General features: G+C 41.1%; 1 protein-coding gene across 16 annotated transcripts in view; it reads right to left on the reverse strand.

Annotated features, from left to right (window-relative positions):
• Window positions 1-23,489, reverse strand: part of AGAP1 (ArfGAP with GTPase domain, ankyrin repeat and PH domain 1) — a 376,948-nt gene that overhangs the window by 227,879 nt on the left and 125,580 nt on the right. For all 16 annotated transcript variants that reach the window (XR_010832406.1, XM_066999590.1, XM_066999587.1 and 13 more), the window contains 3 exons: window positions 15,258-15,343; window positions 12,459-12,600; window positions 8,398-8,532 (listed from right to left, as the gene is read on the reverse strand). Coding sequence is in view for 15 of the 16 variants with exons in the window: in XM_066999590.1 (XP_066855691.1) it covers window positions 8,398-8,532; window positions 12,459-12,600; window positions 15,258-15,343 (363 nt within the window). In the remaining variant the exon portion in view is untranslated. The remainder of the gene's footprint in view (window positions 1-8,397; window positions 8,533-12,458; window positions 12,601-15,257; window positions 15,344-23,489) is intronic.

Consider the following 23,489-nt stretch of genomic DNA (forward strand, 5'->3'; position numbering starts at 1 on the left):
TGCCCCTATTTTCAGCTCCCATATGTTCCTGAAGACAAACTAACGAGAAGAGGCACATCCCTGAACAAGTGAAGGGTCTTGGAAAGGACTGCTCCACATTACATTTGGTCCATTGAACCCTGAAGACCTCCTTCCATGCAGGATTAAATTTTCTTTATTTATTGATTTTAACAAGGAAGCATAGAAGGCATGCTAAAAACAGTTATCCCTCATGGAATGAAGAATAACTGAAATTTAGAAGTCTTGTTTGAACACCAAAAGCTTACATTTCACTGACATTCAAATTCAAAAGAAATAACAAAGTTATAAATACCGCTCCTCAATATAAGAAATTAAGGTGATGACAGAACAAGGCTTCAGCTGTTCTTTAAACAGCACATAAAAAAAAAGTCAAGCCTCAAACTAAACTTGGTGACTTGTCTACACTTGGAAATAAAATCCCCAGCACATACATTCTTTAAAAACCAAAAGAACATAAAGCTTTCATCCAGGAGCTCACCTTCTGTAGGCCACCAGCTCTCACCTCAAACTCCCCTTCCTTTCATTCCAAAGTTTAAAACATTGCAAATACAAAATTCCACAGCATGAGAAAACAGTATAACGAGGGGAAACATATGTTGAAAACACATTCCAATGTTCAGATATAGAGTGTACTTCCTATCGAAATAAATAATGCAAGTCAATGTAATGCTCGTATTCCTTTTCATATGTAATTCAGGAAGAAGCTCCGAAGTTTCTGTAGCACCTTCAGATAACCTCAGTGCGCCATAAGGTTCAGAACACCGTGTCCCTGTCCTGCAGAGATGGAGCACGCTGTTATGCTGTTCACCAGCCCCTCTGGCCCATTTATGAGCAGCGTTAACAGACTACAACGCTAATTGTCCCAAGCACCCAGCACAGCAGAGGCCCCCGGCTACACGGGGCCCACCGCATGGAGTTTGTTGATCACGGAACAAGGCTGGAGGCAAGGAGGAGTGCTCAGGAGCAACGCCCAGGGCTCTGTACAAGATGGAGCAGCGGGCACACGTACCCTTGTGCCCTGGGCACTGCCAGCGGCCAGAGCTCATGGTGCTGGGGGTCTCCGCCTGCAGCCGGGATGTGCTGAGGCCTGCAGGCTCCTTGGATCCCTCCTGCCCAGCCCTGGAGGCTTCCCCCCCTCCTTTCTGCTTCTGAAAGCACTGCTGATCCTGGAACCTCACGGAGCTCATCCTGCTGTGGGCCTGGACGGTCTCTTCAGGCGATCCCTGTTGGCAGTCTGTGTCCTCCGGCACCAGAGGCATGGGGAGGCTGCTGGTGCCACCCTGCACAGTGCGGGCCGAGACGCCCGGCTCCATCAGCCGGTGGCAAAGGGCGTCAGTGTGCCCACGATGGGAATTGGTGAGGGATGTCCCCACCATTATCCCACACCACAAGGGTTTCCACTGTATTTTCTCCCCGTTCTTTTGAAGATTGGGTGTGTGAGAGAGCAGCGTGGAGGACTTTATCTATCCATCAGCACAAAACCACCACACCTTGCAGATTTTTGCAGAGATACCGTATCACCTGGTGCTTTAGAGCAGGCGATGGTGCTGGCATCCCTACGGAAATAACTGCTCCTGGAAGGAGGAGGTGAGGAGCCCTGGGTTAAATCACAGCACGGCGAGGGGCACTCGGCTCAGAAGGCACAAGTACTGAGCACAAATGTTTAACCTAGTTCTGGATATAAGTCTCAAATACTGCACATCAACCAACAGCAGCTCACTCTTCCCATGTTTTATTTACACTAAAATTTTATATGCAAGTGTTAAGTTTAAGTTCATTTATATGCCAGTGAGTTCTTAAAACATGAGGTCAGAGGTTTTATTGCTATAGGGTAAGCCATAGTACTAAGGACAAAAAATTGTCCCTTTTGTTGCTCCTTCTTAAGAAAATTCAGAAAATAAAAATAGCTGGACCTCATAAAACAGAGATTTGTTTCCCAGTATTGTTGCAGCATGGGAGAAAAAAATCAAAGTTTTAACAGGCTGATAGAGTACATCTTTGACAAGTCTAACTAATGAGTAATCGGAGCCGCTTGTCACTTCTGATGCCGTGCTGCAGCCATAAGCACTCCACAGAAAGGTCACAGCTGTACGTTGCTGAAATCAGAGTAATTACAGGAGCCAGAGGACCTGCTCTCGAGCTCCGCATGGCACTTCGGGTGCACACAGCTTCAGCCTCTGACATCGGCACTGAAGAACCCTTAGGGCCATATCTAGTGCAAGAGTGAATACTGCCTCTTCCTAAAAATCTGTCAGCACGATAGCAGCAAGACTATTTACTTCCCATTAGACTGATTAACATTTCTTAATGAAAATACATCTATAAAAACTGACTCGTTAATACTGATAACAAGTGACAGCCATTCCCTGCAATCCAGGCCTACAAGAATTAATTTGTCATCTACTATCCTGTAATGGACTATTTATACTTCAAGGTATCCCTTTTAGACACAGTTGTTCAACAAAACAGTGGAAATATTATTTGGTTTTGAAAATAAAATGTTCTCAAAAAAGGATTTGGAAATAAATATCCAATAAACATTTATACACACACACTCCCTAATACAAGATTAGCTCAATTTGCAAAGAAAACATGCAAAAACCCTGCAACAGCACAACACCTGAGCTAAAGGTCCAAACTGTGAGGCAGCACCGACCTGCTCCATCCACACTGACATAAAGTAGCTAATTCCTGCCCCAATATCCAGGGATTTATTGCTATTTTGCGCGTTAATTCAAAATTTTTGTGTTACAGCCATCCATACAAGGTAAAGTGTCCCAAATCTGTGTTTGATACCTCAGGTATACAGGATATATATATCCTATATACTACTGCATGTACAACAGAATGGGCGATTCGAATTTTCACTTTCTCCCTTGTTTAGGGCACATGACAAAGTACCAAAAACCAAACCCCATCCCAAACAAATTCATTTTTCATTACGACATGACAGCAGCAATGCCATCCTCAGTATCTGAGACAGGTACTTTGCATCAAAAAACTTCCATCAAGTGCCCCTTCACAGGATCTAATCCGTCTGACAATACCTCAACAATGAAGCTCTAAACACCAAAATCACAAAATCCCTTCCCAGTAAGACTCATAAGTAACACAGACACAAAACACTTTTTTTTTTTTTCCCCAAAATACATTGCTACTACCTATGCAAGTGGGTTAGACCGCAAGCCCTTAAGACTGGCTTCAGAACCATCCCCTCCAATTAAGAAATCCGGGAGTTATAAAAACTAACATGACCAACCAGAAGATTTTCAGCATTTTGCAGCATTACAGTAGTAAGCCATAGCAATATAGAGAATCCCCACATTAAAACACAATGCTGAAAAAAGTAACAGTTTTCCACTTTCATCTCTAACTGTTAAGATACAGTACCAGGCTCAACACTGAATTGAAATCAGATTCAAACCCTTTTTTTCCATACCCAGCGATACAAGTTACATTGATGGTGAAAGTTTCTCTTATAAATATTTGAACATTTCTTTTTCCTTTGTGATTTAAGAATTGCATAGCACACAGTTAAATGGGTCAAAAAAAAATGAACATAAACTAGGGAGAGACGTGCAATTATGAATACATCATGAACAAAAATAAAAGCAATCCTTATGCATTAATGGTACATCAAGCTAATTCAAGAAGGCTAAAATCATTAAAAAGGCATCCTGGGGCAGTACACAGTCATTACTATATTGCGCTGACAAGAAATGCTAAAATAATCATTTCCAGTGTCATTGATAAAATTCATTTTGATAAGCAGGAAACCCCCTCTAATTCTTAACAATGAAATCTGAAACTAGATCAAATAAATCAAAATACTAAACAGACCCATTTTATCTTTAAAACCCAAACTCCCCTGTCCAGCAATCCCCAGTTCCAAATAGCAAGAGTAACTGCCACCTTATTAAGCTGGAATTATTAATATTTTTTTTTCATTTAAGACTGAAATTCAGGGCCTGCTTGTACAGATCCAACTTCAAACAGCATCAGAGATCAGACTCAAGTGGGACAACGCTTGAGGGGTTACAAACACCCCTCTAAAGTGTTCAAAACCATGCTTCACTTCAGCATACAAACTCTTACAGCAGATTGTCAAGTTGTATATCTGAATACTTACCACACTTCAGAAATTGCAAGCTGTATCACAGTATCAAAGCAGTTTAATTTGTAGATTATTAGGACATAAGAAAATGAGCAAATCTTAGTCTTTTGAGATGTGTATACAATGAACGACCTCACTGACAACTTCTGATTACAAATCTAGTTTTCAACTTCATCCAACATTAAAGATCAAATAAAAACATATAAAAGTACGTTAACTATGCATCAGCTTCCATAATATGTTTCTGCACACAAAAATTAAACTATTCATATTACAAAAGCATGAACTTACTTTGCTGCAATCAGTGAGCTTATCAAGTGTAAGAAAAGGAAGAACTGTAAACAATATATTGGGATTTATCTAAAGAATGAAGTAACAACTTCATAATAATTATTCAAGTTGAAGTATTCTAACACTCAACAGTGGGAAAAACAGGAACTGAGTTATAACAGACATAAGTCATAACGGATGATCACTAACAGAGTTCAGTGCTTGCAAGGATAAAAATTAGAAATTTGATTTCTAATGTGAGTACAATGAAGGTATGAGTAAAAAAACCCTTCACTGAAACTTCTAGTTTCTTCAGCAGAAAGGTAGGTCTACATCATATTAATGTATAAAAGGAAAAAAAAACACTAAGTTTTTAGAAAAGCTTGTAAAACTTCACCTTTTGGAACAAAACTACTGATTGCTATGTTTAAGGAAAGCTTATCAGGACTAGGACTTGTAGCAGCGTTTTGGACACTGGAAATTTACAGACAGTTACAGATTTAACACCACCCCGCTGGCAATTCAGACTTCCTGAAAAGCAGCGTTGCATTTGGAACACCAACTATACAGGTATATCACAGCTGACACAAATCATTACATGCAGCATTGGACTTGATGAAAACAGGAGTCATAGCATACAAAACAAGAGCACTAAAGTTAACAGGAGTTAACGAAAACCAACCTCTCCTGCTACATCCTCTACGACATCCACATTTAACAAAAAAGCCCATGGCAATCAACGTTATTCTAAAAATTTAAAAGAAGTCCTTCAAAGCTACGAGCCAGCAAAAATAGCAGGCTATTGGACAACATAGTGAGGCACCCTTACAGAACTACCAAAGCAGACACCTTGGAGCATTTCAATACCAAGCACAAGCTACCCTAGAACATCATGGCAAATGGTTAAATCCTAAACCTGAATTCCAGGAATGGATATCCACCCAGTTGGAAGCAAAGTCTAGAAACAATTCCAATACTCAGAAATACACAGGAATAGTAGCTCCATGTCTTGCATACTGTCATATTTGTGGGAGACAAAGTGGTCAACAACACTTTCTCCTCAGCAGAAAAAACAGCAAGAACCTGTCTTATGCATTCATGTATTAATGACGATTTTTAATGTAACACTTGGTCTGTACCCCTTTCATGTTTGCTGAAAAAATGCAGTTATTTTATCAAGGCTGCTAGCACTGACTCAGGTTTCCCTCAAATAATAAGAAACGCTCAACAGCATCGTCTTACTGGGTGAAGAGCTAGCCTATCCATCCTTCCCTCATCTCTTCTCCTTTTTCATCGCCAATATCTATATCAAGAAGCACTGTGGCTTTTCGTTTTAAGTCAGGCTAGGCTTCCTGATCTTGGACAAGTGTTTGCAATTATTCTGGCCAGCATCTGAATGCAAAGAGAAGTTACTGACCACTGCTGACAGTTGCTTGCTTTTGAGTGACCTGGAAGGGCTCATCCCTCAAGGGTTGTAGCAGAGAATTTACCTGTAGACCTACTTTAAAAAAAAAAAAAAGTTAACTACGGGTATGGGGTCAAAGTCGAGCAACCAGGCAGGTGTTTGGCTACCCTGCTGAAGAGGCGGCCTGACAAATTTAGGATAAGGGGAGGAAGAGCTGCTCCAGTTGAACACCAGCTTCAGAGAGGATGAGTTGCTAAGCACACCCCAGCAAGGCACCAGGCTGGCTGCACACAGTCAGAACCACAAGGAACTGAAAACTTTTCGTAACTGCATACCAGCAAGGTCAACTCACACAACACCGTGGGCAGTTTCACGGAATTACATGAGGTACATGCTGTTCTGTACACTTTATGTTTAATACCTATCAACACACAAAGAAGTTGAAATAAAATTAGAGCGTGCGCATAAATCTAGTGTATATTTCACGATGCTAGCTTGTATTTCCTACTGAATAAAAAGGCAAAGTTATTCTCACTAAGTCATAGGCTCTCACGGCGTGAATGGTCATTAAAGCAAAGGTGACAGAGCCATGGGTCACTCCCGGCTGTAGCTGATGCCCCAGTGACAGCCCTCCCTATGACACAGTCTATCTCCCAGTAAGTCAGCCTGCTGATGTACATGACAATGATCTCTCAAATTCTGGCAAGTTTCCTTTTTCTAAAGGGAAGACAACTTAAAAACTTTCTTCAGATTTCTGTCATTCTATCCCTTGCCTTCCAAAAGGTCTGCAGTTTTGTAGACCACACGATCCCTCTGAATCAACCACTAAAAACTTAAGCCTACATTCAACCTGAATAACCCAGAGTTGCACAGACCAAGAGTCATTTAATCAATTCCTCCCTATTAACAACTTGTACTGTTCATTCACACCCTCTCATTTAATGGGGTTAAGAAGCTCCTTTGCTTCTTGCCGGAAAAAAAAAACAGCAAAAATTATCAGGAATTGGATTTGGTCCCAGACGTGTCTGGCAGCTGTAACACATTTATACAGAAGCATTCCTAATTCCATTAGTTGGTAAACATTAAGTAGTTGGTTGACCGCCATGTAGGTAAAACGGAATTTGAAATTTCTTGAACACATTTGTCAATTCTTTCTACTTACTCCTGAAATTTAGTAGAGATAAATAAGCTTCCTGGAAGCTTATGAGTATATCACACTACCTTTCTGCAAAGAGATTTCTCTCTCAAAAGCTCCTTGAGGTGAAAAAAAAAAAAAGTAGACTGTACACCAACACTTAGAATATATAATTATAAATCTAACTATAGCTCGCACTCAAAAATAAACGTACTAACAAAAACCCTAAATGGTTCTTTGAAACTCATTCAATACAGAAAATGCAGGCAGTGAAAACAGTAATTTCTGCAACTAGTTCAATAGAAAACATTGAGGAAATTACAAAGAAAGCTTTAAACAGTTTTCTGAGATACTTCCAACAGGCTGGTTGAGCATACCCTCATTTGGAATCAAGCACAGTGCAGCATATGTCAGTGTTTTCCATCTGAAAATTAGAATGCTTTGCTTTTTTTTTAAGCCATCTTTGCAGATACACAAATCTTTACACTCTGATACACACCGATATGACACCATCTCATGACAACTAACAGTGCAGGTCTTTGCAACAAAACGCTGACAACAACAAAACAAAACCCCACAGAACTAAAGACTTCTGAGCAGTAGTTCAATGTAATTAAGGTTTCTAAACGCAGAACTGTCATATTCAGATACTACACACCCATCACTAGAACAGAAGGCAACAAAATCCCAAGACACATGGCTGAATTTCCACTAGAGGGTGCACGAAGTCCATTTCATGTACCAAAGATTAAGTTCTGCGTGGCTTCTGCAGCCACAAAAGTTCTTCCAAAAGGTTAACTGTCCAAAATAGTTAGAAATAGTCAAAAAAAGACTTTTGTTATTCATTTCTTAGATGGTACACAGTGATCCCTAATACCTCATACAAGACAAACTAGAACACTGCTGTTATTCATGTTTTAAATCATCCTTCAGCAGCCAACTACTTCTAAACACCTACACAAAACTGCCAGCTTTAAACACTCCATGAATGCCACAAGTTACTTCATGATTATTCTATTCCTATCAATTTTCTCAGTTTATTCCTGATTTCTCAAACATGGAAGACAATTTTAAACTACTTGGCACAAATACACTCTCAGCATCTCCACAAGCACCAAATGAAAACGAAGTAAACTTTACTAATATAAAGCAAGCACAAAGGAAAATAGAAAAATAAGGACTAAAAGTAGCTTAAGATGCCAAAAACTAAAGGTGGTGGGTGGTAGACAGCACAGCACTGTGCACGTGCCATGTTAAGCATAATAAGGCCTCTAATTATCTTAAGGTATTACAAAAAATGAATAAATCCCTAGAAACAAATATTTTCTTTACCTAATCATTAACAAATACTTGCAAAATGGGAAAGCACCAGACCTGTCAGACATCAGTGGTTATTTAAAAAACAGCTACAGTACTACGTGATATGCTGGATGAAGAAAAAGTAATCTTTACCATCTTGAAAGACTCTCTCCACGTTGAGCCCATACGTAGCACAGGTTTCATAGTAAGTGCATCTCTTGAGATCGTTTGATAACTTCCTTGCTCTGGCATCATCTATGACGCGTGGGTTACTGGAACTTATAGCATCTACAGCAACAGGGGTAAAATATATATACACACAGATTTAAACACAGTTTGAAAACAACATCTTAGAATTACCAATACCCAAACAATGAATTTAAATACAAACCATGTGACTTTTAGAATTTTTAGAAAAAAGAGGACATAACTCCAAATTTTATACTTCAAAAAAATCAACTTATATCTTAAAATACTTAAAATCAACAGCACACTGATTCATTCTAAAAAGCTAGGAAAAACAAAGTGGTTTTAAGTTACCCTAAAATATATTTGGATCACCAGCTCAAATAAAATACATAATCTTACAAAAGAGAACATGAGCTCTGAAGTAAAGCATACTTAGAAAAAACAAGTGGCTGATAATTATAAACATGTCAAATGATTTTTAAGCCTCCTATAAATATCAGGAGTGGCTCACAGGTAACGTTCACCTGTAGCATGAAGCATGAAACATTTCATGCTTGTAAGAACAGAACACTTCCAGTAGTGAAACAATGAAATGCAGTGAATAAATGGTACCATGCATTACTGCAACACCCAGAAAGAGTTAGATTTGTACAAGATATAATTTTCTAAAGAACAAAAACACAACAAGAAATACTAAGTCAGCTGGGGAAATAAAATTCAAGATGGCAGATAAAAAATAACACCACCATATGGAATTGCGAATAACGCTTTGCTAAAAATCTGAAATCCAGTTCTTGTCTCAGCTCCTCAGCATAACTCAGTGTAAGTATGCTCTTTTTTTCGGTCGATTCCTTCCCAGTGGGCAGGTTATTTCTCTCTGCACTCTATTTAGCCATTGAGAGCTAGCAGCCAGCTAGACTGAGCCACCACCACAGGACTCCTCCTGTCTAAACCTACCCCTGCGCATGCCCAGCACACACACCTCCGCCTAAGCAGTCACTAACCAGGTTAACATAAAACTGGGGTAGTCCATATATTCACATTCTGCTGCTGACCTGACTTTCAAGTCACAGCCGAGACTGGATCCAGTAAACTCATCGTAAATGGCTTTGAATGAGTCTCAAACCTTGATTTAAACATACTGATGAAATATTGTGGGCACTTACTGTAAAGCTAGTAATAAAACAGTAATTTATTTTTCAGAGCTAAATGACAATACTTTCAACCTCTCTGCAAGAGCTATGTTTCAGGTGTGCTTTTTAACTGCAATTTCTAGGGCTTAACTGTAGGAGCTGAAAATAATTGTTCCAGGAAAAAAAACAACAAAACATGCTAAGGAGAAATCTCTTCACTACTGCCCTCCATCATAGCAAAGAACTCTATAAGGGTTATGTTTGACTATTTACAAAGTGATAGCACTATGATCAAATCTTCAAAAGCAATTTTTTTTCCCCTCCCAGGAATATCATAGTAGTTAATTAGCATTGGCAAAAAAAGCTGCAAGGAGAGAGAAAAGTACAGCCCAATCTACGAAACTCTGCAGCTACCACCTGGCCACCACAACAGGCATTGATTTCAGCATTTAGAGGTGCTCAGAAAGTTTTTCTAAAATGTGCTGTTTTCCATGGTAGCAACTGTTTTCAGGACAAAACAGCCTCACTTCATCGTAAACGTGAAGTCAGTGACTGCTGCAATGCTATACCTGAGGCTCGGATCTGAGCATGATAAGACACTGATGTTACTGCTCCATTCACAGGATCTGATTAATAAAAACAGAGCAGTTAATTTAGAAAGCTAACCACAGACTTCTTTTTTTTAAGCAGCAGAGGGCGCTGACAACATGTAACCAGAATTGAACTGTTAAATAACACCATGGCTACAAGAAGTTCAACTTCCAAAGCAAAGGCAGTGCTGCAGGCAGCAGTGCGCCTCCAGGGCAGAGCACCTCCACTTCCCCTCACTTCCCAGGGGAGATGGCAGAAAGCACATCTCTGTAAGCACTGGGCAAGTGCTGATGTCTGGGGAAAGCTTTCATTTCACAGATTGCTTCAAGAATACTGGTTGTATCTAACAAGCTGGGTGTCAAACAGGTAAATTTTGTAATAAAACACATCACAGTCTGAAAGCCGCTGTAGCCAAAAGGCTCTATTTTCTGCTGATGCTTACTCCAAAAACTAGCAATATTTCTGTCTTTAGTCACATATTAACAACTCCCTTTGCATTGATGTTGCAACAGAAAATGAGCTTTACAAAACAAATTCCTTTCTGGTACTAACTGGAAGGAGATGAGACCACACTCCAAAGTGACAGAAATGCATAAAACTGCCTCAGTGAAGTGTTTCCCCCTCCCATTTTTCTGGAGTTTCAAGTGGACTGCATGGCCCTGCAGAGCAGTTCATTTCTGCTTTTGGCTCTTAATTTCTGCTATCCTAGGATTTTTGTTGTACCTACTTCCCTTTTCATGTTTTTATCATCTGTTTCCGCCCTGAGGCCCTGTCACTGTTCTTCCTCCTGTGCTCCCCACACTTCCCCCTGCTTCCTGTGGCACAGGGCTGGTGTCGCAGCTCTGCAGGCATGTGGCTGGAGGCAAATCATTCTGACCACAGGACTCACAAAAACCACAAGCAAAGAGAGCAATCAAAAGCATCAGCAGAACTAAAATCTATGGCATACACTAAGACGCCCACAGTCAAATCACAGAATGGTTTGGGTTGGAAGGGCCCTTAAAGCCCATCTCATTCCAACCCCCTGCCATGGCAGGGATGCCACCCAGCAGATCAGGTTGGCCAAGGCCTCATCTAACCTGGCCTTGAACACCTCCAGGGATGGGGCATCCACAGCTTCTCTGGGCAGCCTGGGACAGGGCCTCACCACCCAAATCCACAAGAGTAGCTCGAGTAGCTCGTGACACTTGTGCTTTCCCTCTAACTTCGCACAGGAACTTAGCAATATATAGCAACCAGCGCTTCAATGTAAAGAAACACAAACATGTCTTAAACTGTACTTTCAAAACAGCAGGTCTCTAAAGTAAGGCATCTATGCAGCAAGTCCTACGTGGTAGGAGTTATTCCAGGACACCTACGTGACTAGGTACAGGGAAGCCTCAACTCTTCTGCCTCTGTTCCAGCCCAAACACCCGCAGTGCAGAACACTACTGCACCATAAAGCTGATGCTGTGGTCAAGCAAGGCAAAGAGTATCAACCAGACAGCTCAGACACAAAAGAAACTGAAATATTACCAAGAACTTTCCCTGACTAGATTTCATCCTCTTAACAGTTTAAGCCAGCTGCTGTTTCAGAATGTGTTTTGGAAAAAAACAATTGGGGTGTTTTGTCTCAGATGACAAAAGGCTGCATTCCCATTTTGTGGAAGGTTTTCAATCTCTGATCTGTCTGCCTCCTAAGAATGCCACAGCACTGACCACTTTCAGACTGCTAATGTAGTGCAAACTGGTCCCTCTTCACAACTTACACAACTGATTCACCTGTCTGAATTCAGTGTTAGCATGTCTGCTGGCCAAGAAAGCCACCATGACTGGCAAGCATTGAATATATATTTATTTTTAAATCTAATGAGAGAAAAAGTTATTTACTAGCTTTTGGAAGACACTACACTGCCTTGGAAATCTAATTCTCAGATTGCCATGGAAGAAGCCAGATCAAATTACACATATTTAAAATGGCTTTTGTGCACTGTCACATCTATCATCATTTTTGGCTGAGTACCACAGTACAACCATTCTAAATCATGACAGAAAACCATTCTAAATCATCATTGCTAATACCCTACACTCTTTCAGCATCCCTAGGGCTCTGCGTGGACATTTGTCTCCCATTTTAAAACAGTCTTTGCAATGCCAAGATCATTGCAATGTACCAAGCCAGCTGAGGACACCTAGGAAATCACCTTGCTGATAGGGAAGGACAGGACATGGCACTGCCGACATGGCACTGCCAGCTTGGAACAGTCTGTACAGCCACAAAAGTACACTCTGAGGAAATGTTGTAGTCAAGATTGCACTTACCCTGAGTTCCCACTAGTACCATTGGAATTTCACTAGTGTTACGATAGTTAGCCATACGGCTGTAGTAGTGGTAAACGGTCTGGAAGCTGACTTCATCTTCCAAACTGAAGACAAATATAACAGCATCCACCCACATGGCAAACTGCAGAATAAAAATGGAAAAGGCAGACTGAGCACAAAGCAATAAAGAGGAAAACAAGAAAAACATTCTAATCTGACATAAGGGGAAATAGGAAATATGTATCAGAGAAGCTTCGTTAGTGACAATAACCAGGTCTTAAAAAAAAGTGGTGTATTATTTATAAAATGACGAATCAACATTTATCACTGTGCAAGGTAGTGTCTGGGATAAGCAAAGGTTTTTCCCCCACACTCAAAACTGTCTCTCTTCTTCACTGGTATATGATGTTGTAAGCTACTATCGGTGCACACTGATTTTGATTCATAGAAAGAGAATGCCACAGCCTCAGATTTCTGTATTTGTGAATTATAAATGAAAAATACCTACCCCTAGCATTCAGATGCCCCATTTAGTGCGTTATTTTCCCCACCCTGTGCTTTATGTGCTTGCATGCTGGTGTTTCTGTCAATGCCAGGACAAATATGGCTGTGGTTTTCCAAGCATTGAAAATAATTCTCACATCTCGATCAACGTCCAAAAACATTAATTTCAAATTGTCTGTGAGTTTATAATTAGAACTCTAGTTGGACAAACAGTACTGAATGTCTCATTCAGCTTCCAATGTGAAAGCAAACTCTTCTCTCTTGGCATCAGTAATCCACTAAAAGACACGAGTGCGCACAGGCCAAGGCAAGGTGCTGTTTTAGTGACCATGCAAGTGAAAAAAAGACTTAGCTTACAAGTGAAACAACACGGTTTAGGCACATTCAACATAACAGTAAATGTATATAGCACATCAAAAAAAGAAGTTAAGCTTACCTCACTGCCCTTATTTTTCCCTAAGTGATTCCATTCCTACCCAAATTTAGACCGATGGAAACAAGTTTCAGCCACCAGTACTCATGCTTGTTATTATATTACTATTACAACATGCCAGGTAGGTTAGGGACATGAACATACAGAGCTGCAAACAGGTTGTTTTGAGAAACATTTTGGTACATTTTGCAGTTTTACATAACTAGTCTAGGTTTGTAAGCACTTACTTCAGTCCTACCAACTCTTGCAGTTTTGTTTCTGCTCTGCTGACAGTAGTTCAGCTCTTTCTCGTGGAGGTTGAGATTCTATCCCAATTACCCACAAAAATATAGCATACTTTTGCAAAAAGCACAGCCTCAAGGCTGAAATAACCAGCCCTTTCTATATTATAAGTGAATATTGAGGTGAACATTTTTCTTCATATTTTTGTTATAAATATTCATTAACCCAGAAATAAACTTTTTATTGAAGGAATTAATAAGCAGATTAAAGATATTTATCATACATGCAACTTGAAATTATGCCTACAACACAACAAAGAGAATTTACAAGTGAAATGTGTCTTCTGAAAAGCAAAACAGCCCTAACACCTTAGGCCTTTCATTCTTTTTCTGAAGAACAATCTCAGCCACAGCAGTAATTAAACACCCCCAATTTACCTAGCATGGATCAAAGGCAAAACAGTGCCTGATCATTAGTTTGCAGTTAGTTCAAATGAGCTCTGCAAAACCAATTCTTCAGGTACACAAATATTTAGATGGCTGTGCGTACCTTTATAATTGCGGTATTATCATTTTTTTTTATATGAGTGAATACTCTCTAAGCTGTGAGGCCTCAGAACCCTTGTGTACTTCAGCCAAGTCATTCACAGACCAAAACAGAGAACTTCATTTAGGCTCATGCCTCATCTGGCTGCAGATGTGTGATCCAGACTTCCTTCCAGGATGTCCCTTTTGGTCTCCGTTTCCCCTACCTCCTTTCTCTTCTCCTTTGCCCAGCCACCTTCCCCCATGCTCTCATCCTCCTGCAGCTAACGAGCAACAGTGGAGCACTGAAACCCAAGCTGCCGCCGCTGGCACCGCTCCCACTCAGCTGTTTGGCAACAGCGCAGCTCCTGCTGCTAATCCGCTACCGAACAGCTGAGCAAAGCAAGGCCAGCGCCTGAGAAACCTCGCTAGTGCCCACCTAAGAACAGGTAGAGAGAGGGAAAACCAAGAGGATGCCTGAAGACAAGGACATTGCCCTGCAGCCAGGCTGGCAGAACCTTCACAGGTTTAAGCAATAAGCAAATGCTTCACATCACTTAAATAGCGTAGCAGTGTTAGGTACACAAACCCAATTTTCTTCTTCTGATGAGACTCCTTCTATGGGACAAGGAGGTGACAGTACACAGAAACCACATGGCAAACCCGAGAACCTCAACAGTGAACTGGAAGTTGGAAGGTTGAATCTTAAAATGGCACAGGGAGGAAGACATGGAAGCAATAAGGAACGCAGATTCATACACAAGTATGACTGTCACTGTGCATGTATGCATCTACTTGATCTGTATTTTAAGAATTTAGAGATTCTAGCTCAGAAGAAAACTTAAGACTATAACATGCAGTTTTGTGATCACTGGAATCATAACGACTAGGCATTCAACAGAAGGTAGCCTATACTTTTAAATATAATTTCATATTATACTCGAATTCCCCAATTTTTTTTTTTTTACCCGAGAGCATTTTACCAGCTGAAAGGTAAGCAGACACAGGAAAGAACAAAGCGTAGTAAGTTCTCATAAAGAAAGGTTCAGGTACATTTACGAAAAACAAGTGGAAACTGTGATTTTAGCCCGATAAAGCTCAATATGCAATGCTCACCTGTGCCTCTGGAGGGCCCCCTTCATCTCTAATCAGCAGCAGATAGCTTTGTCCATCAACTACTATCTCTTTCTTGAATCTCCCACCTGTTACACAAAGTAACTCATTAGAGAAGTGAAAAAGTAAAACAAAACACAAAATAGAAAAAGGCTTCACTTGTGGAAAGAGTGTATCTAAGATCTTTCACAAATACATGAACTGCTGGGAATATAAATTCAGTTCGTATGCACTAGCATAGAAATTACTGAAGAAAGCTACGTTGCATACTTTAAGGCTAATGGGGAAAAAACACCCAAAACTTCATTGCAAACACTAACTCTCATGGTAGATGTACTTTGTTTTGATATATGCAGGTAAAAGATAGTTGTCTGTTTTATGTAACAACGAGAAATGTATCTCTATAAAGGGCAACTATGTCACAGCTAGATACAAAAAGATCATGTATTGGAACCAGAATATTTTACTGTAGGTCTTAGATTTTCCTCAAGAGAAGCCCAGTTCTTACAGCACACATGTAATGTTATGAAAATGGTACTTCTATATTCACAAATCACAGTTAGGGGAAAATACCAGACACATGTTAGACAAAAAACTACAATGGTGGTACCTGTGTAGAGATGTGCTAAACTAACAGAGAATGATGTGCCCTAACTGGCAGGATGAATTAAAGACCTATTTTGGAGATCTAGATAAAAAGAGCAGAGCCACCCACATTTTGTTCCTGGGCCTATTACTGAAATGCAGAATATACTGAGTGCTTGAGAAGATGAAGAACTGGCACTGAACTCAAGGAACTAAACTGAGGCAAGGCAGCTGCACTGCTACCTTCCTGTTCCACTGTCTAAATGTCTTCAAGCATGACCCAAGGGCAAAATTGGGATTACTTTCCTTTGGTGTTAAGTATGTTTCAGGCATCCTGCTGCTTCTCCTGACAGACTTTGGGCAATGACAAATCACGTTTAGGGGTTTTGGTGTGACCGAGCCTAAACCAGGATTAGCACAGCGTGGCCTGCTTATGTATCTCGTTTGCATTCAGATCCCCCTCCGGGAACCAAGCGGGCTCTCATCTCACCAACCATGCCACAACAGTCCTAAAGCCTCCACGCTGAACACTGTCCAACCATCGCACATCTCCACTTACAACTAAGACAAAACATATCTACTAACATAAAAATTATTTCCTCACCCCCATTTTCAATCAGATCTATTTTCAGATTTGAACCCCATTTCCGAACTATGCTTGCTTCAAAACCTGTAATACTATCACAATAAATGCATTTACACACTTGCTGGGTGAGTGAACAGCTCTCACTTGTTCTACAAATAGGCTCTTCAAGCAACCAAGTCAGCACATACAGGCTAACCCTGATCCTCCAACAGTCACTCAGAAATGACTAGCCTTAGAGGAAGGCACAGGCTGAGACCCACCATTCCCCCAGCCCAGAGTAGGCTTCAAGTCAAGATCACTCAACAGTTCAGCTATGTGCAGTATGTAAGCATGTTTAAACACATTTCAAGTTTAATAAAAGACAAGAACGGTACTGTTTTATTTTCCTACGTTTTCATTTTTTCAAATCTACCCCATAAAGAACAGCTCAGCAGTAACAAGCATGCAACAATTAATAATGTCACATTTTTGACTGTTTAATTGCACAGAATGATTAGAGTACATATGGACAGGCTTTCATTATCTTTGTTAAAAAAAAAATTAATTTTGCCTTCCAAGATCAAGCAGCCGATAAACATATACCATTAGTGAACTTGAAAAGAATAATCAAATCCAAATATAAAACTTTGAAAAGAAACTAGCTTCAGCTCTTCGGATCTCGGTTTCAATTAACCACATCATTATTGCTCTGTTATCAATTAATTGTATATGCTTCATAAAGAAGTGTTAAATAAAATGAATTATCTAATACACAGCCCTCCAGAGGGACACTTTAAAGCTTTAAGTAACAATGGAAATGCAGCAGATGTGAGCAAAGAGTGAAAGTTTTGTATAATTACCATTTCCTGTTTCCTTTAATACTGAAAGTTTACCCAGCTAATTACAAAATACCATGAACACATTTAAGAATGACCTCATTATTCCCCTCGTCAATAGCATGCCTTTCAAATCTCACTGCATCTTCAAACACAGTCCTCAGAGGCATAAGGAAGTTACAGACAAGGTGAAATAGAATGCTTAAGTAGAAAATTGAAAAAAAATCCATAGACTTAGTATTAAAATGCATACGGATCACACATGAGCAATATGAAATTTGCTCTTGAGAGCCACCTCAGGGTCACTGGATTTTTATTCATTTATTTTAAGGGAACAGCTTTGAGAAATGTACCATATTTAACAAATACACCTGTTCCTTGCCTTCTCCAAAAACACTGTGCTTCGAGCTCAGTGTGATAATTTATTTTTATTTCCAGTATGAAATTCAAATCTTAACACACTGTGCCACTTCAATAAGGTCTGTCTTGCTGGAAGAGCAGTACTGCAGTCAAGAAGCATACAGTAAACTTGAATCTATTCAAGTGGCCTGTTTCTCTGCCCTTAAACACTGACTACGCTTGTTGTCTGGAATATGCATCAGTCTCATCTGTTCCTTGTGTACCCCCATGAACTCATTGGAGTACAATTTTGTTTAGATTTAGATATTTCGTGATAAATAGTTTAAATCTGAAAATCCCCCAAACCCAAGCATTTAAAACCATGCCCTAGAATGAAGAAGTTCAGCTGGAAGGGACCTATGGAGACCATCAGGCCCAGCTGGCTGACCACTCCAGGGCTAGCCAAAAGCTAATGCACGTTACTGAGGGCAGTGTCCAAATGCCTCCTGAACACTGACAGCCCCGGGGCAGCACCCACCTCGCTAGGAAGCCTGTTCCAGTGCTTGATCACCCTCATGGTAAAGGAATTTTTCCTAATGCCCAGTCTGGGCCTCTCCTGGTTCCTGTATGTCCCGACATCGGGTCGCAGGGAGCAGAGGCCAGCGCCTCCCTCTGCGCCTCCCCTCAGGGAGCAGCGAAGTCACTTCCTGGCCTTCTCTTTTCTAGACCAGACAACATGAGTGTCCTCAGCCTCCCCTCACAGGACATGCCCTCCAGCCCTTCTGCCAGCTTTGTTGCCTTCCTCTGGGTGCTTTCAGCATCCTCTTTTGATTGTGGAGCCCAGAACTGCACACAATACCCAAAGTGAGGCCACACCAATGCTAAACACAGTGCACAGCAGTGCAATGGCAGCTGCTTTGGCGTGCTTCTGCATGGACAGCACTGCACTAGTAATTTCTGTAAAATGCATCTCTGGAATTTGTAAAAGCATCACAGGGCCACAGGGCACAACGAATTTGCCAGATCAGCCAGTCGGAATACTGAACTACCACTGCCTTTGGAGGAAGTCAAGAGGTCTCCCATGGCTACAAAATACCACTCTATTTTTCTAATATCCTTCTCTACGATGGAGTCACAGCACACCATCTAAGCTGAAGACACTGAAAACAAAGAAATGACCTTCAAAATTAAAAAAGAAAGTCTCAGAAACACATCAAGTAGTCCCAAAGGAGGCAACTAGCTTTGTTCTAGTCACATCACTATTATGACACATGCAGCTTTTTAATGAGGAAATTTCTCAGCTCCCATATGTACCTGCCAAAAGAGGTCACAGAAATAACAAGACTGGCAGCGTGGACCACAGCTCTGAAGGACAGAATGATCGCTCCTGCCATGCCCTAGCAGGCACGGCAAAGCACAAAGACAGCAGAGTGAAGGACACCAACCAACAGCTGAACTGCACTCACTCGCATGCCCAGTCCCATCTTTAAAATGATGGAAAAGACATTTCCGTGAACACCTAAATAACTCTCTACAGCCAGGTGCAGCTGGAAAAGATTTTTATGAAATACAACAAATTTAGAGATCAAAATCATTGAAACTGCATGGAAGTTTCAATTTGGGAAGATTATAGCATGTGGCTTATCTTCCTCTCTAAAACTCTGCACCAAGAATTGCTGCACTATTCTGAGCTTTCCTGGGAAAGGTCGGTATCCACTCACACGGACTCATCTGCAGACATTTCACATAAGAAGGCAAATATTATTTCTCCATATGAAGTACACCTAATACCTACCAGAAGATATAGAGCAGTGCTTGTGATGCAGCCCACAAAAACACTCAGTCTGGTACGTGCATTAGGTGAGATTCCTAATACAAAATGCTCTGGATAAAAATACAGCTTTGTTCCACGCAAAGCTAAATAAAAGCTGTGCATCAGCAACTTGCAGCCAGGGCTAGAGACCTCGCATAAGTCAGAACACCGGCTTGATGGAATCAACAAAAGCTTCTTAATCTCATTTCTATGCATGTCAGTTCTACAAAGATTAGTGGTTTGAATCAGCAGTAAGAGAAAACCCACATCCTTCAGTAAAAACTAATACCGATTCTAAGTACTGCACACATTTGTGACCAAAGATGCTCTGCATTGTGAAATCTTTGTGTTGCAGAGGGAATTCCAGAGATGAAGGTTTTCATCCGGTTAGGAAAGCCTGGGCACCCCTTCATCTAGCTGATAACTGTTTCACTGAGCAATTGCGCACTGAAGCAACCGCTGATTTTCATACTATATCCCCAGGCTCAACTTCATTTGCCAGACCCTTTATTCAAGCAAATTGCCACAGGGAGGAAGTTATTTGGCCGTATGAGAAAGATAAATCTGGGGGGCTGGCCATATGACAAATCCATGCGGCAGCTGAATGCCTACCACGACATGGGGGCAGGGCAGGCAGGGGCTGGAAAGCAGAGGTGCAAGATGAGGCTGAATCTGCTGTAAAAGCCTCTGTTTCGTATTCCCTGTGACATGTGGATTTTTGACAACTGGGGTTACAAATGAGACAAGTCTTATAAGCGAAGACTGTCTCTTTTTTCTTAAGATAGAGAAGACCATGTTGAGAATTGACTCCTTTTCAGGGAAACACATTCAGAAGTCATTTATTCCCTCCCTTCATACATCCATCATCTTGGGACCAAATACATATATGAACGGTTTTGATTAAGCTCAGAAATAACAAAATTCTCACAAGATGCAACTAAAAAAATTACTTCAGCAGCCCAGTAAATCAATGCTAGCATCTCTCAACGTTACTTGGAAGTTGGATTTCAATAAAGTATCTTTTTTTTTTTCCCCTCAGCATCTCCCAATAAAGCACATTAAGGAAGTAAAGCATACAAAAAGCACTGAAATTAATTTTCACCCACATCTAGATGTGCTCTGTGCTTGATGTCAATTTGTGTCAGCAGCTGAGAAGCCATCACAAGCTATTATTCAGCCACACGTAAAGTCAGCTTTTGGGTATTTCCCTAACACCAAAAACTACGCTAAAAAATACCTAAGAAACCAACTTGTGGTTGAGCTGGGTTGTGTGTATAACCATGTAAGCACAAAGATTGGGGAACCACCACTTTCACACAAGACTTAGCCACAAGCAGTAAACTGCACTAGCTTTCCAGAAAAGTACACGGGGAAAAAAAAACCAACAAACCCAAAGCAACCTAGTCTGGGCTTTTCAAAACTCACCATCTGTTTATCCTGAAATGTAGCTTTACGATGCATTGTAGGAAATGCATGGATCGATTCATGGGCTAGAATATTAGCATTCTCCTCGAGGTATGAAGCAATACCCCTACTTACACCAGGGTATCTTTTTTGCTCACGGTAGCTGAAGCATGTAGAACGGCTGCCACAGCCCCCTCATACCTGACCACGAAGAGGAAGTAATTCAGATGGCAGCACGTTACCACCTCACTCCCCACCAAAATCAGCTGTTTTTTTAGTGGGTAGTAATGACCCATGCAGATGTATTCTTCCCTAACTCCTGCTGATTATCTTTAGCCTATTTTGCTCACTTTTACTATTAAAGCAAAGAACACCCATGGGTTCAAAACATGTGTTGTATGACATCATCGCATTATGAGGATAATTGTATAGTTACATAAAAACTGCCAAGGAAGCACTAATCTCTTCTCTTGCAATTCCATGGGAGAAGGTTTAGAGGTCTTTACTGCTGGAGCCTTAGTAGCAGCTGCAAGCTGCAATGACGTTTAACCATTCGAGATGCATTCCCTGACGTATTTGCAGTACTCCTGCAGAAGGCTGTATCTGATGGGTCCACAAAACCTGGTGGCGATTTGAATGGAGATCTACTGATTTTAGGCACTCAGGGAAAATATAGCTTATGCTTCAAAAAAGTATTAACTACTCAAACTGCACAGAATCAGAGACTGTAACTGATGCCTTTAAATAGGGTTAGATAGAAACAAGGGGGGGAGGGGGGGTGTTCATCTGGAGGACACACAGAGGCGCTTATGCTGAATTTTTCTGCAAAGGTGCTGGTCTCACTCCCAAGTGGCATAAAATTTAACAGAGCAGAGAAGCCCTGAACTGCCTGACTGGGACTGCAAATTAAGCAAATAAGAAACAGCCCCCTGACAGGGTGATGTCCTGCTGCCACACACTCTTAGCTCAGCCAACCAGCCAAGTAGAAGGAAATATTCAGTAGTTGCTTCCACAAACTTCAAATAGTTGCCAGGCTATAGAGAGAAAGCAAAAAATGGTGCTGCTTCACAGACCAGTCTGGAAAGAACATTTACTTGAGCCAACCACGTTATTCCTCTCAAACGCAATTAATAGAAATTTGGGTGCAGCTAATACTTCCATAGCAGATTGCTGCTCCATTAGAGGAACTTGGCAAAAGGAAAAGAAGTCACAACACAGCAAACAGGCTGGGATTCCTACCCAATATTCTACTTCAGACAGAAGGAGAACAAAAGGATGAGTTAACTACCAAGATAACTGTGGGGAAAAAAAGCCTATGAACAGTTAAGGTTCTTTTGCTATCTGGAAACAGGCTTGCAGAGGAGCAGTGCATGATATATTTCCCCTATAAAGCTTCTGACAGTCAGTGGAATATTGCTTGCAAGGCAGTTAGAGGAGCCCAGTCGCAATGAAAGCAGTAATGTGAGTGCAGAAGTAGGAGTAAGCCATCCTTGGTACTCATCAAATGACACAGAAAAGCTTCTGCAGGAGTTTTAAGCTTCGTGCAAGTATTTTATTAATAACCTGGAATATGGAAGTAACAAGATAATAAGTTTGTAAAAAATGAAGCAGGAGGGACTGCAATCATATTAGAAAATAGGACCATACTTCAATACAGCTGTAACAAGTCAGAAAAACAGTGTGGAAAGAAAACAGAAGCCACATCATAGGGACAAACACAGTTCTCCACCTAAGCAGAAACAACCAGCTGCAGCGAGACGGGTAGGACAGCAAACCACCAGCACTGCAGAAGAGCAGGTGGGAGTTACTGAGTACTGTAGACAAGAAGCTTGTTCCAGCCAGGAGCTTACAAAGCCTCGGCCACAACTCCTCGTATCGCTCTGGGAAGTGCGCTGTGAGGGAGGGAAGGAGCAAAGGAATAGAGCTCACAAGCACTTGCAAAAAATAAAAGTTAACAGCCGAGAAAATAAACAGTGGTGAAAAAAAGGTGAGTGAACTGAGGTTACTTGAGGAGAACAGACCAGAAAGAGAGAAGACTTGAGTGCTCCTCCTAAGGAATCATCTGCAGATCCCATTCTACAGCAAGGGAAAGACCTGGTGCTTTTTTCAGTTCCTTTTTCAGTTTTTGTTTTATTATGACCCCAGGTAAACAGGCAAAAGTATGGAGTGGAAGTTGACAGACAATGCTCTACTCACGGCTCACCAAAACTTTAGGTGTAAGCCTTGGGATCTATGGTCTAAAAGGAAAGCTCAGTAACAACCGCATTGTGGACGAGACACTGCTAACGTGTGCATTTTGATTTGGTTTGTGCTCATGGTACTGCAAACCTTGCACTGTTTCACTCTACCAATATGCATCCCTGTACCTCAGAGCACCCAGCGTACAACCTAACTGGGAACTGATGGGTTTTCTAACAAGCATGAGAACTTACCTGGCCAGACCCGCCTGGCAGGCACTGCGTCTCCCTTTTCTGCGGAAGCCATTCATGGAGCACCTCTCTCACAAAGACAGCATCACAGATGTGTTTAGGTGGTACTGAAGAATATGACATCAGAAATAGTACTGTGGTGTGGATGTCCTGACCCAGGCAGACCTGAGAAAACACTGACCTGGTTCCTGCCAAGGTTTTGCTGAGAACCTGAACAGAGCGCTTTGCACTAGTGCAGGACACACGGCTGAGCTGGAGGACACA

The sequence above is a fragment of the Anser cygnoides genome, chromosome 6, assembly GCF_040182565.1.
Source record: "Anser cygnoides isolate HZ-2024a breed goose chromosome 6, Taihu_goose_T2T_genome, whole genome shotgun sequence".
NCBI lineage: Eukaryota > Metazoa > Chordata > Aves > Anseriformes > Anatidae > Anser > Anser cygnoides.